At 36.9% G+C, this 15,342-nt stretch overlaps 1 protein-coding gene across 1 annotated transcript; it reads left to right on the top strand.

The window, feature by feature from the left end:
• Positions 1-576: 576 nt before the first annotated feature.
• SPMIP10 (sperm microtubule inner protein 10) lies at positions 577-5,705 on the top strand. The gene is made up of 3 exons (XM_063295275.1): positions 577-773; positions 3,828-3,936; positions 4,941-5,705. Exons 1-3 carry the CDS (start codon positions 613-615, stop codon positions 5,145-5,147), a joined length of 477 nt encoding a protein of 158 aa, XP_063151345.1. The 5' UTR covers positions 577-612; the 3' UTR covers positions 5,148-5,705.
• The last annotated feature ends 9,637 nt before the right edge of the window (positions 5,706-15,342 follow it).

Raw genomic sequence — 15,342 nt, 5'->3', positions numbered from 1 at the left:
CCAAAACACATAGTCTCTGATGGCCTTAGATACATAATCTCTACCATCAGTACTCGTGTAGCAATGTCAGTTCCTATCATGAGTAAAATTATATGTTACTGCCCTACATTCCTAAAAGGTTGCAGTAAATTTAGGTTGCTCATAAGAATGCGGGTGGCAGAAAGAGACCAGTAAGACATCATGGTAAAGACCCAGGTTAAGCCCCTCTTTAGTAATGAAGCTTACTAACTGCTTACAAGTTACCAATGGACCTACACAACTGTAAAGTGGAAGCAGGATTGTGTATGATAACCTTAGAGTAAAAGTCCTGTTGAGTCAGTTTGATCTCTCCCAAGACTAAGAACCACTGCCTGCTATCTTGACCTGTTTCTTCTGATAATCTAGGTTTTCAAAGACTCCAGTGATCTTGATCCCATCTCCATATTCTTCTCTCAGACAAGCATAGTATTCTTTGTGTTATCCACCTGCATCAAAGTACATAAGCATCTGCTTCCTCATCAACACATCAAGGGAACGGTCAGATCTTTATTTTGATTTAATTACATTTTAGCCATATGTCTATTGAGAGGGCATTTCTTATTATAATTTGTGTCATCAGCCTAACAATGGTTGATGCATCATAATCCCTGTCTTGATGCAGGTGCCAGTTTTCTTGATAAGTTACCAACAGCAGAGTGCAGCAGTTCCTGTAGTATGAGCAAGCCCAAAACTCAACCCCCTGAGGGGTTTAAACCCAATGTGATTTCCAAGGGGATCAATACAGAACTAAGAGGGTAAGAGAAACTTCAATCTGGAGAGAGATTTGGGGGGGGGATGAAAAAAAAACAGATCTTTTCCAGTGGCTACCAATCAGGACTTGTTGTTGTTTATTCGTTTAGTCGCTTCCGACTCTTCGTGACTTCATGGACCAGCCCACGCCAGAGCTTCCTGTCGGTCGTCAACACCCCCAGCTCCCCCAGGGACAAGTCCATCACCTCTAGAATATCATCCATCCATCTTGCCCTTGGTCAGCCCCTCTTCCTTTTGCCTTCCACTCTTCCTAGCATCAACATCTTCTCCAGGCTGTCCTGTCTTCTCATTAGGTGGCCAAAGTATTTCAGTTTTGCCTTTAATATCATTCCCTCAAGTGAGCAGTCTGGCTTTATTTCCTGGAGGATGGACTGGTTTGATCTTCTTGCAGTCCAAGGCACTCTCAGAATTTTCCTCCAACACCACAGTTCAAAAGCATCTATCTTCCTTCTCTCAGCCTTCCTTATGGTCCAGCTCTCGCAGCCATATGTTACTACGGGGAACACCATTGCTTTAACTATGTGGGCCTTTGTTGTCAGTGTGATGTCTCTGCTCTTAACTATTTTATCGAGATTGGTCATTGCTCTTCTCCCAAGGATTAAGCATCTTCTGATTTCCTGACTGCAGTCAGCATCTGCAGTAATCTTCGCACCTAGAAATACAAAGTCTTTCACTGCTTCTACATTTTCTCCCTCTATTTGCCAGTTATCAATCAAGCTGGTTGCCATAATCTTGGTTTTTTTGAGGTTTAGCTGCAAGCCAGCTTTTGCACTTTCTTCTTTCACCTTCATCATAAGGCTCCTCAGTTCCTCTTCGCTTTCAGCCATCAAAGTGGTATCATCTGCATATCTGAGATTGTTAATGTTTCTTCCAGAGATTTTAACTCCAGCCTTGGATTCCTCAAGCACCAATCAGGACTACATGGACTTTAATGTCCATTTTTTCCTTAAGTGGTTTATTATGTTTGCTTTTCAATTGCAGCTTATTGTGCAAATAAAAGAAACAAACACAGCAAGCCGTTTTAGAAATGGAAGACGTTGAAGTAAATGATTAAGAATGCACTGAGCCTGCCAAAAAAGCCAATTCTTTGTTCAGTAATCCTCTTGGAGGATGTAAACAGGAGAGTACTTTAGAAATACTGAAAACAAATGAAACGCTTTTGATGGTTGTGCTATTGTCTTTTTTTTTCTGAACAATGTGAGAATGCTCATGTAATTGCATGTTCATGTTCTAATAAGATGATTTAATAAACATACAGATTTCGATTTCAGTCTGCCCAGCGCGTAGCATCCTGTCCAATATTAATCATCATAATACATTTCTTCAGGGACCTTGGTACACATCAAGACAAAGTTTCATTGACTTGCAAAGATTATTTCCATGCATGTATGTAAATTATTGATCCTTCTCCTGATTCTCCAATAAACATAATGAAGTTTTATCTGAACTCATGAATCCGCTAGAGTATGCTTGTTTGCGCATGCACATCATCAGCTGAATGCAGTACATGGGCCTTTAGGGCCTACCGCATGAACATCAAGTTACAGCAGCATGGAATTGAAAAGCGGTTCGGGTTCTTCTCCACTGAAAAGCAACCTTGTGCCAGTTGCTTTTTTTTCTTTTATTTCCTCATTTGACCATATTTGACGGTATTTTATTTTATTTTCTATCAGTCCCATTTTTGCAAGATAAATGTTTTTCTAGAGTTAAAAGCAGCTTGTAAGCTAGGAAAGAACAAAACCAACAGTTGTTTCCATATTCCATTTCCAGCATAAATTGCCCACTTTCCAGAGCTCTTTACCATAGAAAATACAGTATATTGGGGGGGGGATTCTTTATGAAATACCATAAGGTATAGTTTATCTCCCACACCTTTAGAATCCATAAGAGCAATTTTTATCTTTAATTATTATTCTGTGTTACTGAAAATTAGGCTAGTGGGATAAAACACTAACATGTTCTCATATGTACCTTGCACTTTTTTATCTTTGAAGAATAATAGGTAATGAAGTCTTTCAACGTCTTTCTCTTTAATATGGTAAAAAATTTCCTTGAACTTAATTTTCAGTGTTTGGGGCAAAACAAAAGACTATAAATTAGAGCTTGCTCTGTCTTCTGACTGTTTAAAATATGTGTAATGTGATCGTGGCTTTTCCATTTTCTCATTGATCCATTGTTGCAAATCAAGTGCAAATTTCTCCTTCAGTGTTGTATGATACCTTTCTTAGCCAATCCATGCCTGAAAAATTTGAAATTTGCTGTGGTTTAAATTGGAAAAACATCCAAACAGCAAAAACGTTTGATTGGGGCAAAAGTGTTTGATTAGGGCATTATTCTGACAGCAGCTAGGACCACCACCATTATTATTTCCATAATACCCTGGAGGGCTTGAAAGTACTAATATAGAATATTATCTGAACTGAAACTGTGACTTGCGTTCCGACCTAACTGATATTGGGTCCTCAGATGCTAGGAACCAGTGGGTACCACAAAGGTTATATTTCACTTTTTCTCCAAGGATTTGAAAGCAGTGTTGCGGTTAGCTTTCTCTATCCAAATTTTATCCTCCCAAGAACTGCAGTAGGCGAGGTGACTGAAAAAGGGATTGGCCCAAAGTGAGTTTCCGGTCAGGGCGTCTTAGGGAGAGGGGGGCTGAAAAGAAACATGATGGCAGATGCGGTATTGCAATCCAAGCTCTGCGCTTTTTGTATGTGTGTTGACACTTCATCCATGTACAAAAGGACAGGGTTTTGATCACGATGAAAAGGCTGTTTGCCTCTTTGACCTCCCTTGCAGACACCACTTCCAGTCCTGACGCTACTAACGTAATCATACTGGTTTTAAAACTAAATCATGTATCAATCCTTTTATATTATAAATAGGACTTAATTAATAGGCACAATTTGCACTCTCAGTAGTAGTGGAGAATGGGAGAGAATGGGGATTGTTGTGTTTTTCTCTGTGTGTTTGAAGAAGTTTTAAAACATCAGCTTATTTATTTATTTATTTGCCTCATTACTTGCTTATTGTATTCCCAGGTTTATTCACTGTCATTTACCAAGATTTTCGTGCAAACATGGGATGATTCCAAAACTATATGTGATGCCTTGGAAACAAGACATGAAGTACCGAGCATTACATTTGCAGGTAGGAAGCCTGGGAAACAATTATTTCTTTATGCAGAGCAACAGGGGCTTCATTTTAAAAATGCAATAAATACTTACAAAGTAACTACTGAATCCTATTGAAATTAACAGCTCATTCTTTCTTCTATTAAAAAGGAAGTGAATCATGTTCAGCCTGATGTCCAAGGCAAACATGTTAGGCTCTTTACCATCTTTCATGAAAGGGACATGTATGCACATATACTTTGATATGGTGAGATACACTTTGAGTACTGTCCCTGTTCTGGGCACCACATTTTAATTCAGAGAATCTGGAAGAGGTTTATGGAAGGGCAACAGTGATTAACCTGGGACTAGAGAGCCAGTTGGTGTAATGGTTAAGGCACCAGGCTAGAAACCAGGAGACTTAGTCCTGCACAAAACCAGCTGGGTGACCTTGGGCCAGTCACTCTCTCTCAGCCCTAGGAAGTAGGCAATGGCAAACCACTTCTGAAATTTTGCCAAGAAAATTGCAGGGGCTACTCCAGGCAGTTGCCAGGAGTCAACACTGACTTGAAGTTACAGCAACAACAAAAAAAGGAGGCCCTTTGAAGAGTACACAGCCATGGACATCAGTGAACCTTTTAGCAATGAATGATACTTAGAAGTTTGACTATGGGGGGATTCATTGGGAGCATCACATGCTTCAAGGAAGCTTTTGAAATTAAGCTTTCTCAAATTAGGTCTCCAGGGTACATACGCCCACTCAGATTAATCCACTGTAATTTTTCTCAACTCATGGATTTATAATATGAGTACTGAATTATGATTAGTAGTAATAATAATGATCTATTTAATGGTTTGGTTTCTGTTTTACCTGCCTCGTTGTTCACCACCCAGCAACTCATCTGATTGAAATGGTTGTAAAATTAATAGAGTTTACATATATAAATATTTTATTGCAAATCAATATAATGTTAATCATGTCATTATTGGAAGGCCCTTTCTACATGGATATAAAATAATTCTTTGATTTCCCTTCATTAGCATGCTGACCAAATTGAACTATATAGTGGTGCCCTTGAAGATACCCTATTTCTGGAGAAAACAGAGAGGTATTGCCATGGTGAAGACCGGAAGAAACTTCTGCAGAAAGTTCCACAACAACCAGTTGTTGTGGATATTCCCATTTATTCTCACCTCTCAAGATACCACAAGTCCATGGTGGCTTATGGCTTCAGGATTAAACTCTGAGTTTCCTACGTTCCACTGGGATTTCACCAGCTGTTCATAAAACAATGTTACAAAGGAAAAAAAGCATGTGATAGCTTGGTCCTTTTTCTAATTAAGGTCATTTTTTGTTCAGTCAGTGAAATATCTTCTTAAACTAATAAACAGATTTGATCAATTTAAGATGTTCTTTCAGATATTTACATACTTTGGTTTTTGTTTTAATGTTAAGCATCTGCATTAGACTGGACTGTGTTACATAATTCCAGTTTGCTTATCAGTGTATTTTCTTGTTTTGAGTTGTTCTTGTCTTTCTGGTTTTAAAGTTTTAAGAAATTCTTTAATCTGCTCAGAGAACTACTGAGAAAATTAGAAGTGTTGGGCATAAATGCTAAAGTTTAGGGCTTTTTATTGTGGTTGTTACAGAAAAAAAAGTTATACCGGAATTATATCAGAGGTATATTATTGAAAAGTAGATGGGAAATGTACTTTAGAAATTGGAATGCCCACCATACTGTATATTGAACCAAGCCAATAATCTCAACATTTTGCTTCAGTAACAAATTAATCCTATTAGATGCCTCTTTGATTTAACATAGTACTTTTTAAATAATGCAAATGCCTCTAACTTGGAATGGGATTAATAATTACCTAGATTTTATCCGGCAAGAAGAAGTGATGTAACTGTATTTTCTTCTCCCTTTTTAAAATTAGCAATTGCCTGGGGAGGGGGAATCCCCTTTTGGTGCTAGAGAAGGGTTTCCTTTGAAGGCAAATTTTGACCTCAGACTAGTGTAAGGGGAGCGAGTTAGAGTTGGCATGAAATTAAATTGTTATTATGAGGAATATCATGATCTGTCTAATTTGCAAGTCCCTGGTCACAATATGATTTGATCACCAACTATTTTTAAGCTTTTTGGCAGCTATCTAAAACTAAGCATGATTCTCAGAGTCTCTTTTAGAAGAAAGGGATGGATTTACAAAAATTCCAACAACTGGGCTAATTCCCATTTAGAACCAATATATCCCCATGTATGCTAGGGAGATGATTTTTTTTTTTTTAATGTTTATTTCTAACAGCCTTTCTGTGATCTGGTGAGAAGGCAGGGCTTTTCATTGATAACAGAGGAACTTGCAGCTGGACCTTTACATGACAGTCTCCTGAATCTTTATCCGTCTGAGAAACAACTACGTATCTCAAGTATCTCCTGCAACCTCACATTTGCTTCAAAAATGGATGGAGTTTTCTTTACACTGAGTCACTTTCAATGAGCTATTTATCCTTCTGTGGGATGTGTTGTCAAGTTAAACTTTTTACCCCTAAATAGGTTCAATCAAATGCTGTATTTTATATTGTAAGAAACCTCTCAGCACAAACTTCCTCGTGCAGATTTAGTAGATTGGAGTATATTTTATGAATATTTTCTTCCTTTGACAGATTTGCTGTTTTACAGTAAAATTAATTAGGTCTGAAGTAACCTTCAGTCTCTTTTCTTCTCAGCTGTCTTACAAACCAGCTGCAGCCCATGCTACACTTAGATTGATGATGCAGTCAAAGTCTAGTTTTCAGCAAAGCTGAGCAGAACAAGGTAATGGGTAAATTTGATCTTCATTCCATCTGCAGGACTGAAACGAGGTTGCTATAATAAGACTATCTTCTTCTCTTATGAAAATAGAAAACAGCCTTCACTTCCAGGAAGAAAGTAAGCTAGAGTCCACAGCTTAAATCTTACAGATTTTGATCCATAGCCATACCTGCAGACTCTGCTTTACAAAGCTAGATGTCCCCTTCTAAAGCATGAAGGTACAGGTAGTCCTCAATTAATGACGACAATTAGGACCAGAATTTTGGTTGCTAAGTGAAGCAGTCATTAAGCAAATCCAACCCAATTTTACAACCTTTTTTGTGGCGGTTCTTGAGCAAATCACTGTGGGAATTAAGCAAATCATGTGGTTCCCCATTGATTTTGCTTGCCAGAAGCCGCCAGGAAGGTCTAAAATGGCAACCACGTGACCACGGGATGCTGCAACAGTCATAAATGCGAAGCAGTTGTCAAGTGCCCAAATTGTGATCATGTGACTGCAGGGACATTGCAACGGTCATAAGTGTGAAGACTGGTGTAAGTTGGTTTTTTCCAGCACCGTTGTAAGTCTGGACTGTCACTAAACAAATAGTTGTTAAGTGAAGACTACCTATACTGACCATAAATCCTTATGTTTTGTCAATATCTACTCAAAGAGAAAATATTTTTTAAAATAAAATATAAACATTTGAAAGTACCATCAACAAACATGAATATTTTTGTTTTACAACCCACACGTCTAAATTGTATCTATAAGAAGTAAAGGTAGACATGCAATCACATTTAAAACTAATGTGATTTTTTTAATCTATGTAAACAAGCTATAATTAAATTCACTATTAATCAGTGCACTTTAAAGGCTATACATTTCTGAGAAGGGTTTAAAACATTGGCACTTATTCAGTGGCTCATTAAGACCCATCCTTTCTTAATTAAAATAAAATATTAATGTTATGAAATGTGATTGTCATATCCTTGCATATATCATTTGTTTCATTTGAATCCTATGCATATTTATAAGGCATGCGATCTAAATGATTTTAAAGGCCAACTTAATAAAATTGCAAAATAGTATTTCTCAATGGATTCCAAATGAAAAATGTATGAGCAACACAACGGGGAAAAGTTTAGCAGTGTTGCCTGCCTGTTCAGGAAATATAAATCTTTTCAGCAATTAAACTTTTAGAGTTTACCATGTCTGGCCACACAGCTGTTGTGAAAAATACCACTTGGTTTGGATCAAAGACTCATTTGTGTCCTAGGATCTTTTTTATCCTGAAATGCACTACTGCTATAAAATAGCGGTATGTAAGACCTTAACATTAACTGAGATAGTAATCTTGGGTGGTTTAGACTGTCCCTTGCTGTCTGTGGGCGGGCATGCACACCTACTTCAGTTCACTTCATTTCACTGGTGCTCCCAGTGGAATGTTGTTTGTGATTTCACAGGCACACGCTAACAACCAGGGACAGCCTTCGAAGCAGTTATGCAAGACTGGGGGAGGAATGGCTGCTTTGGTGCTTCAAAGAGGGCTTTATTTTATTTATTTATTTATTTTATTTTTATTTATTTAAAACATTTATATAGCTGCCTGTCTTATATCGAACTCTGGGCAGCTCCCAACTGCTTGTGCTTATTTGCTTTGAAAAGTGCTCCTTTAAAATATTTTGCTACAACTCTAGGTCTTCGCTCAGTTGCCCATATATACAGTGATCACCATAAAGGGTTTAATACTGGCATTAAAATTAAATGAAGCACCTATTCCTTCCACATAAGCTAGCAACCAAGTGTTTATTGTCCAACTGAGTCTTTGCCTAATTCACTCTCTGACCTGCCATTTCCCTTAAGCCAACATTAAATTAAATTAGATAGATAGATAGATAGATAGATAGATAGATAGATAGATAGATAGATAGATAGATATACTTTATTAGCCAAGTATGATCAAACATACAAGGGATTTGACTTCGGTGGAAGAGCTCTCAACACAACACAACACAAAAAATAACAATAGTAAAGCAATAGTGTTATTTACTAAAACCATACAATCAAGAAAGAAAAAAAATTGAAGGAAATAACACTACAGCTATCAACCAACAACCAATTATTATGATAAACAAGGTTTTTTCATACTAAGTCCCCTTAGAACTTAGGATCAAGCCCCAGGAATATTTTTGGTACTAGTTAATTGATAAATAGGTAGGGCAACAATAGCTTAGGTAACTCTTGTGTAGGGTAATTCATGCCCTCAAGGTCATAAGAATAGACTACTGCAATGTGCAATGTACTGTATTCCACATGGGCTACCTTTGAAGAGACTTGGAAACTGCAGTTGGTGCAGAATGCAACTACCTGCATGCTGGCAAGTCAGATCCATTGCATTGCATTGGCTTTCAACAGGTTTCAGGATACAGTTCAAAGTGTTGGTTTTTACCTTTGAAGTTCTACATACCTTGGATTATGGGTACTTAAATGGCTGACTTTTCTAGGTAGAACCAATCCATCTGTTATACTTGTTCCTGTTGGAGATATTAAATACCTCAATTAAATGAGTGGTTAGATCAGTGAGGGCTCAGAGCTGGTGTTTCTTATGGTGGCCGCAACCTTGTGAACTAATTTCTCCCAGAGGCCAGACTGGCCCCAACCTTGACATCTTTCCACTTAAAATGGACCTATTTTGTGCAGCTTTTGAAAGCTAGTGCTACCAATGTAGATGGATATCTCTGTACATTTGTGAGTTGCTATTGTTCTAGTTTATTTTTGTTTACTTACCTGCTTCAAGTTTTAACCATATACTGGTTTTTATGTTGGTATGTTATAAACCACTGTGAGTCACAAGACAAGTACTGTATGTAGGTAAGAAATTGAAGACGTTATATATACTTCTGTCTATCTATATCTATTTATCTACACTATCTATCTATCTATCTATCTATCTATATATATATATATATATATATATATATATATCTGAATGACTTCCCCATCTCAATTGCATCTTGTTTATAATGACCATATCTGGGAAAGGAGGAATTGTGTTCATGAATGTCTGTGTATGTACATGCACTTGGATGAAGAACACACAAATAAAAATAACTTGCATAGCTTTTATATCACTATCATTTTATATGCAAATGCAAAAATACAGACAGGTGCTGCTTGATTACATTTGATTTGCCCCTTACATTTTCATTTTATACTGAGCAGAACTGACAGTGTTCTTCCCAAGCTTTTTTTGCTTGGTTGAAAAACTATACATAATTGTTGCATAGCATAATGACAACATAGGTATTATTTACTGAATTTCTGTTACAAACTAGCATAATTTAAAATAGCCTATAAAATTAGAAATTCAGGAGCTGGATTGTCACCTTGCCAGACAATTTCTTAAATGCCCACATTGTATCTTCTGTTCCAAAAGGCCAATTTATCATGGTTAAAAATGAGGGAGGTTTCAAGACTCCAAGATTCCTCAGCAGAGAAGGCATTTTGTTCTTTGATTAATTTTGTTTGCTCTGAAGGCAGATTCAGGACATGTTCTCAGGGAGAAAATAACTTGCTGTGGAATACTTTGAAGGGAATGAACAGAGAAAGCTGAACTGAAAGGAAGACAACATTCTGGGCAAGACACTTGTGAAGAAAGAGAGCAGAAAGAAAAGGAGATTAATTATTCCCTGGAGAATGCTTTTCTTATTACAGTTTAATAAACATTGAATCATATCATCCAAACAATCTGAAATGCACAGAGAGAGATATTACCATATATCTGCTACATTCTGTGAGAGCAAAGTTGCAAATCCAGCTGTTCACCTATCTGTCCCCTTAACAACATACCATCCATCTTGTTTTGGATTAAATTTCAGTTTGTTTCCTCCTTTACTGCCACCAGAAAATTTCATGGCCTTTACTGTATGCCTAGAAAGCCTGAGTAATCAAGGATTCCAATTCCACAGAGAACTGCAACCATATTTATATAAAGAAATCCCTCTTTATTTTGAGTTTAGATCTCCCTCTGTTGGATCTCCCTCTATAAGGTTTCCATCTGTTGGTTCTTGTCCTATCCCAGGAACTCCAGTGAATAAATCCACACCCTCTTCTCTGTGACTGCCCTTCAAGGACTGGAAGACAGCCATCATATCTCCTCTTAGTCTTCTCTTCTTTAGGCTCAACATATGCAATTCTTTTAACTGTTCTTCATAGCATTTAGTTTCCAAGCCCCCTGCTCTCTTTCTTTCTCGGCTCTGCTCTCTTCCCAGTTACTCAGCAGCCTTCTTGCATTGTGGTGACTATACTGGTGAATACAGTATTCCAGGTGCAGTCTGGCCAGTGCACCCCAGAGCAAAATGATCAGTTCCCATCATCTTCATATTATACTCTTTTAATGCTGCCCAAGATTGCACTGGCTTTTTTTGGCAGCTGCAGCTGGCTCATGCTCAATCTAAGTCCACCAGGAGACCCAACTCCTTCACACAAATACTATGGCTGAGCCAGGTACAGCCTATCTTATGTCTATATATTTGATTTTTCTTACCTAAATGCAGAAAACATTATTTCCATTCCAAAAGAAACCGGTGATACAATTACAAAACTGATAGTTTGTTCTATTATTATTGGTGCTACTAATAACAATAAAGGGTGACTCATCTATGTTTCCATTGGTAGTAGATGAAGCAACAATGGCACACAAAGAATTCCAGATAAAACCAATAAAGTCACTCTAAGTAAACTAATTAAGTATTACAGTAGCTGCTGGAATAGAGTCCAGTGCTTCAGAACATTTTATCTACTTACTTAGTTGATCTATATGGCCACCCAACTCACACAGTGACTCTGAGCAGCTAACAGCATATAAAAACATTTAAAAAATAAACATAGGCAACAATATGTGCAACCCCAGATCCATATAACGTGTGTACCTAAATGGCCTACAATGGCAGTACCCAAAACAACAAAAGCTACAACACCTCATGGCCACAAACTAATCTCCTGACCCCCATGTGCAGAATTCCTTGCAAAGTGTGTGGTTTGAAATAAGACCTTTGCTTCTTACTTTGGTATTGTTAGGCCAGCAATTTTTGTTGTTCTTATTTTTCCTACTTCGAACAGTATTGCTCTCACAGATTTATAGAATGTGGAGATAGGGGAAAAGAAGTTTCTTAAGGGGAGACTGGCTGTTGATTTGTCCAATCAAATTATATCCTTCATAACAATGTCACAAGCCTGATCAGCAAATCAGAAATATACCTGGTGGCTGAAATCCCTCCCTAACAGCCTATTGTTAAACAATAAAGGCTCTATTTCTACCAGCTTAAGACATTATACAGAGAGCCAGTTTGTTGTAGTGGTTAAGGGACTGGGCTAGAAACTGGGAGACTGTGAGTTCTAGTCCTGCCTTAGGCACAAAGCCAGCTGGGTGACCTTGGGCCAGTCACTCTCTCTTAGCCCTAGGATGAAGGCAATGGCAAACCACTTCCAAAAACCCTTGCCAAGAAAACTTCAGGGACTTGTCCAGGCAGTCTCTGAGAATCGGACATGATTGAAGGGATTAAAAAAAAGTAGACATTATATAGGAAAAGTAATATAACAGAGCAACTTCAGCAATACTGTTGAGTCATACGAAAATATAGGGTGGTGTCCTCTAGATGTTTGGAGCAAGCCAAAAGTTTAGTTTTGTTCTGTTGGAAAGAAACTGCTACTCACAACTAAAACAAAAACAAAACACCTGATTTGAAGATACGTGCTCAGTTCTAGCCTTTGAACTGGCTCTTTATTGACTTAATGGAAAGATTGGTCATTATGATTTTGTATGGGCAAGGTTTAATTTGTCATTTTGTTTTTGTTTTTGTTTCAACACATAGTTTTATACTATATACTTCTAATTTTGTTTTGGCTGTTGGCACATTACAGTAATAAAATTAAACAGAATATAATCAAGATGTGACCAGTTTATGAAACTGTAAGATGCCAATATAGATATTTAAATGTATTTTGACCCATCTGATAAAATGGTAGGAATTTCATTTAAAAATATAGAGTTCCTAAGACTTGCAAATGAAGACACTCACAAAGATGTTGCCTATTCAAAAAGTAATAATCTCCCCATTGACTAGCAATTTAAAGATATTTTAAAAAGTAGGATGATTGTTACACTGAAAAAGGCAAGGAACAAAAAGGAACAAGACCAAACCCTTGCATGTCAGTAATTAATTTTAATCCACTGTGATTGCATACCATCTATGTTTATAATTTATTGCAAAAAAAAGGGATAGAGACATGAGTTGGCATGTTCCTTCTCCTTCCACTAAGTGTCACTCTAATACTTGGGAAAGTATTGTTGTGGAGCAACAACAATAATTTCTTGCAGTTTAGAAAATCCTTTCCCCTGGTGATACCATCTTCTTTTAGAGGATGTGAACCTATTTGATTCCTCTTTTATATAACATTTATAGGACATAAGTCTTTCAAAGCCACCATACTCTCGATGTGTTGCTTAACAATATAACATCTAGCTAACACAGCTATATGCTGAAATGGCTGGGTTATAATGGGGCTGTAATTCATACATTTTGAGTGCACTAAACTGGGGGGGACACTGACATCTGAATTAGAAACATTAAAAACACTGATGAAAATGTATATTTTAATGAGCAAAATCAGTACACCAATATAACTGAAATATTGCTATCACATAATTCATAAAACATACAACTCCAATAAGGGGGGAAATCCCACTGCCAGAAAAACTGGGAATCAAACCAATCTACAGGGTTATATATGTGATCCACTTCTAGCTGAGATTTAAATGAAAATGCTCTGCTGGACAAGAGAAATTGCTCCTGTGTACATAAGGTAATCAAAAGAGTGACACTGGTGTTGTTTTTGGAAGGATTAGTGTTGAAGAAGGGTTGATTTATTGTAAATTAGCTATTGCTATTGTGTTTCCGGAGTAATGATTCATTACCAAGGCATACTACAAAGTAGATCTTACAAATACATTCCTGGAATTCATTGGTTATTTGCATAATCCCTTCTCAGTTAAACAAAAAGATGGCAAGAGGTCTGATGTTAATAATCTGGCATTAAACTCTTGTTGAGACAAGTCACTCTAACATACAAGAAATTGGTTGCTCAGAATTCAGACTAAATGTTTTTGATTTTTATCTGCAATGAAATCTCTACATTGAGTGCATTCAATGGAACAGCATTTTGTATCCTAGTGAACTCCAGATGTGCAGAGACTAAAACTTCTACAGTTCCTAACTAATAATGGCAACATTGGCCATGTTGGTTATGAATTCTAGGTGCTGTAATCCCATCACATCTAAAGGGCACCCAATCAGACAGAGCATTGGGGTGGGGTGGTAAAAAAATTAAGAGGGTAGCCATAACTACATGAAGTTACTCCCCTTTTTAAATGCATTGCATGTATGATGCATGTAAAAAGAGGCAGGGCTTCAATCATAACGATGTGGCCATCAACATGACTTTTTTGACCCTACCTGCAGACAACCAGCAATCAGAGGAAGCTGACATTCGATTGTTGTTCATGGTTCTTTATACAAAACTTTATAAATGAGAGTATACCTCATGTGTGAACTCAATTTGTAGCCATAAATTTTACTCATTATTTTCAAGTCATGTGTGTGTGTATCTTCTCAATTTTTGATAATTTTCATTATCAAATTGTTTTCCTTGAGTTCTGCAGAATTTGGCATTAATCTTGACAGTAACCTTGAACGTTATCAAAATCTGTCTCCTTTCTGTTTGCAAGCACTTTACTTACACATATTCAGTGTTTGTGCACATCTATTGTCACTTTTCTTCTCTATAATCCTGTTTCTAAACACATTTTGTGTGCCATCTTTTTTCTCATGCACAATTCTTTGATCTCTGTCAAGAACTCAATGTATACTAAAGAAAAGGATAAAAAGAATTATGAGATAATGCATCATTTCTCTTTTCACAGGTAACAAAAGAAATCCAAAAGGAAGCCCAAACTCACGTACACTTCTCCTTAACATGTGAATTGGACTTTTGATCTTTCCATGTACTTTATGACTGAGCTACTGTAGGTGTTCTTACAATTATATAATTACACTGTTGTTTCTGGTTTGCATTCTATGCTTTTATAAGAACACAACATTTTGAAACTTAGTAGCATTATATTCCAAAATAACTAAATAAACATGTTAATGTATGAACCAAATAACCACTCTGGATGTGAAGCTTTGCTATCATATGAAAATATGCTAAAGGGTTGTTTGTTTTTGTTTAGTACCTTGTTTAAATATTAATACGTATGGGGTAAAATTCAAATTCTGAGTGACCCACTGAAATCAGAGACATGTTAAGTCCTGTTGATTCCATGAGTCTATTCTAAACAGGATTAAGCCTGAATTACATTTATATCTTGCCCTTTTCTCTGAGAAATTCAAGTGACTTAAATAGGGATCTCCCCTAATTTTATCTTTCAAACTGATGGAAACATAGAGAGGGGGAGAAGAAACCAGCAGAAAAAAACTTTGAACTTGAATTAACCCAAACAATAATTTAAAAGCAGCTCACATTTACTGAAAAATAAAATTCTGTTAAGTTCATGCATCTCTTCTTTCGGCAAAGAAATATGAGAACCTAA

This window comes from Candoia aspera, chromosome 2 (genome assembly GCF_035149785.1).
Source record: "Candoia aspera isolate rCanAsp1 chromosome 2, rCanAsp1.hap2, whole genome shotgun sequence".
Classification (NCBI taxonomy): domain Eukaryota; kingdom Metazoa; phylum Chordata; class Lepidosauria; order Squamata; family Boidae; genus Candoia; species Candoia aspera.
Note: the sequence above shows the minus strand (reverse complement) of the source record. Positions and strands in the feature narration are given on the sequence as shown.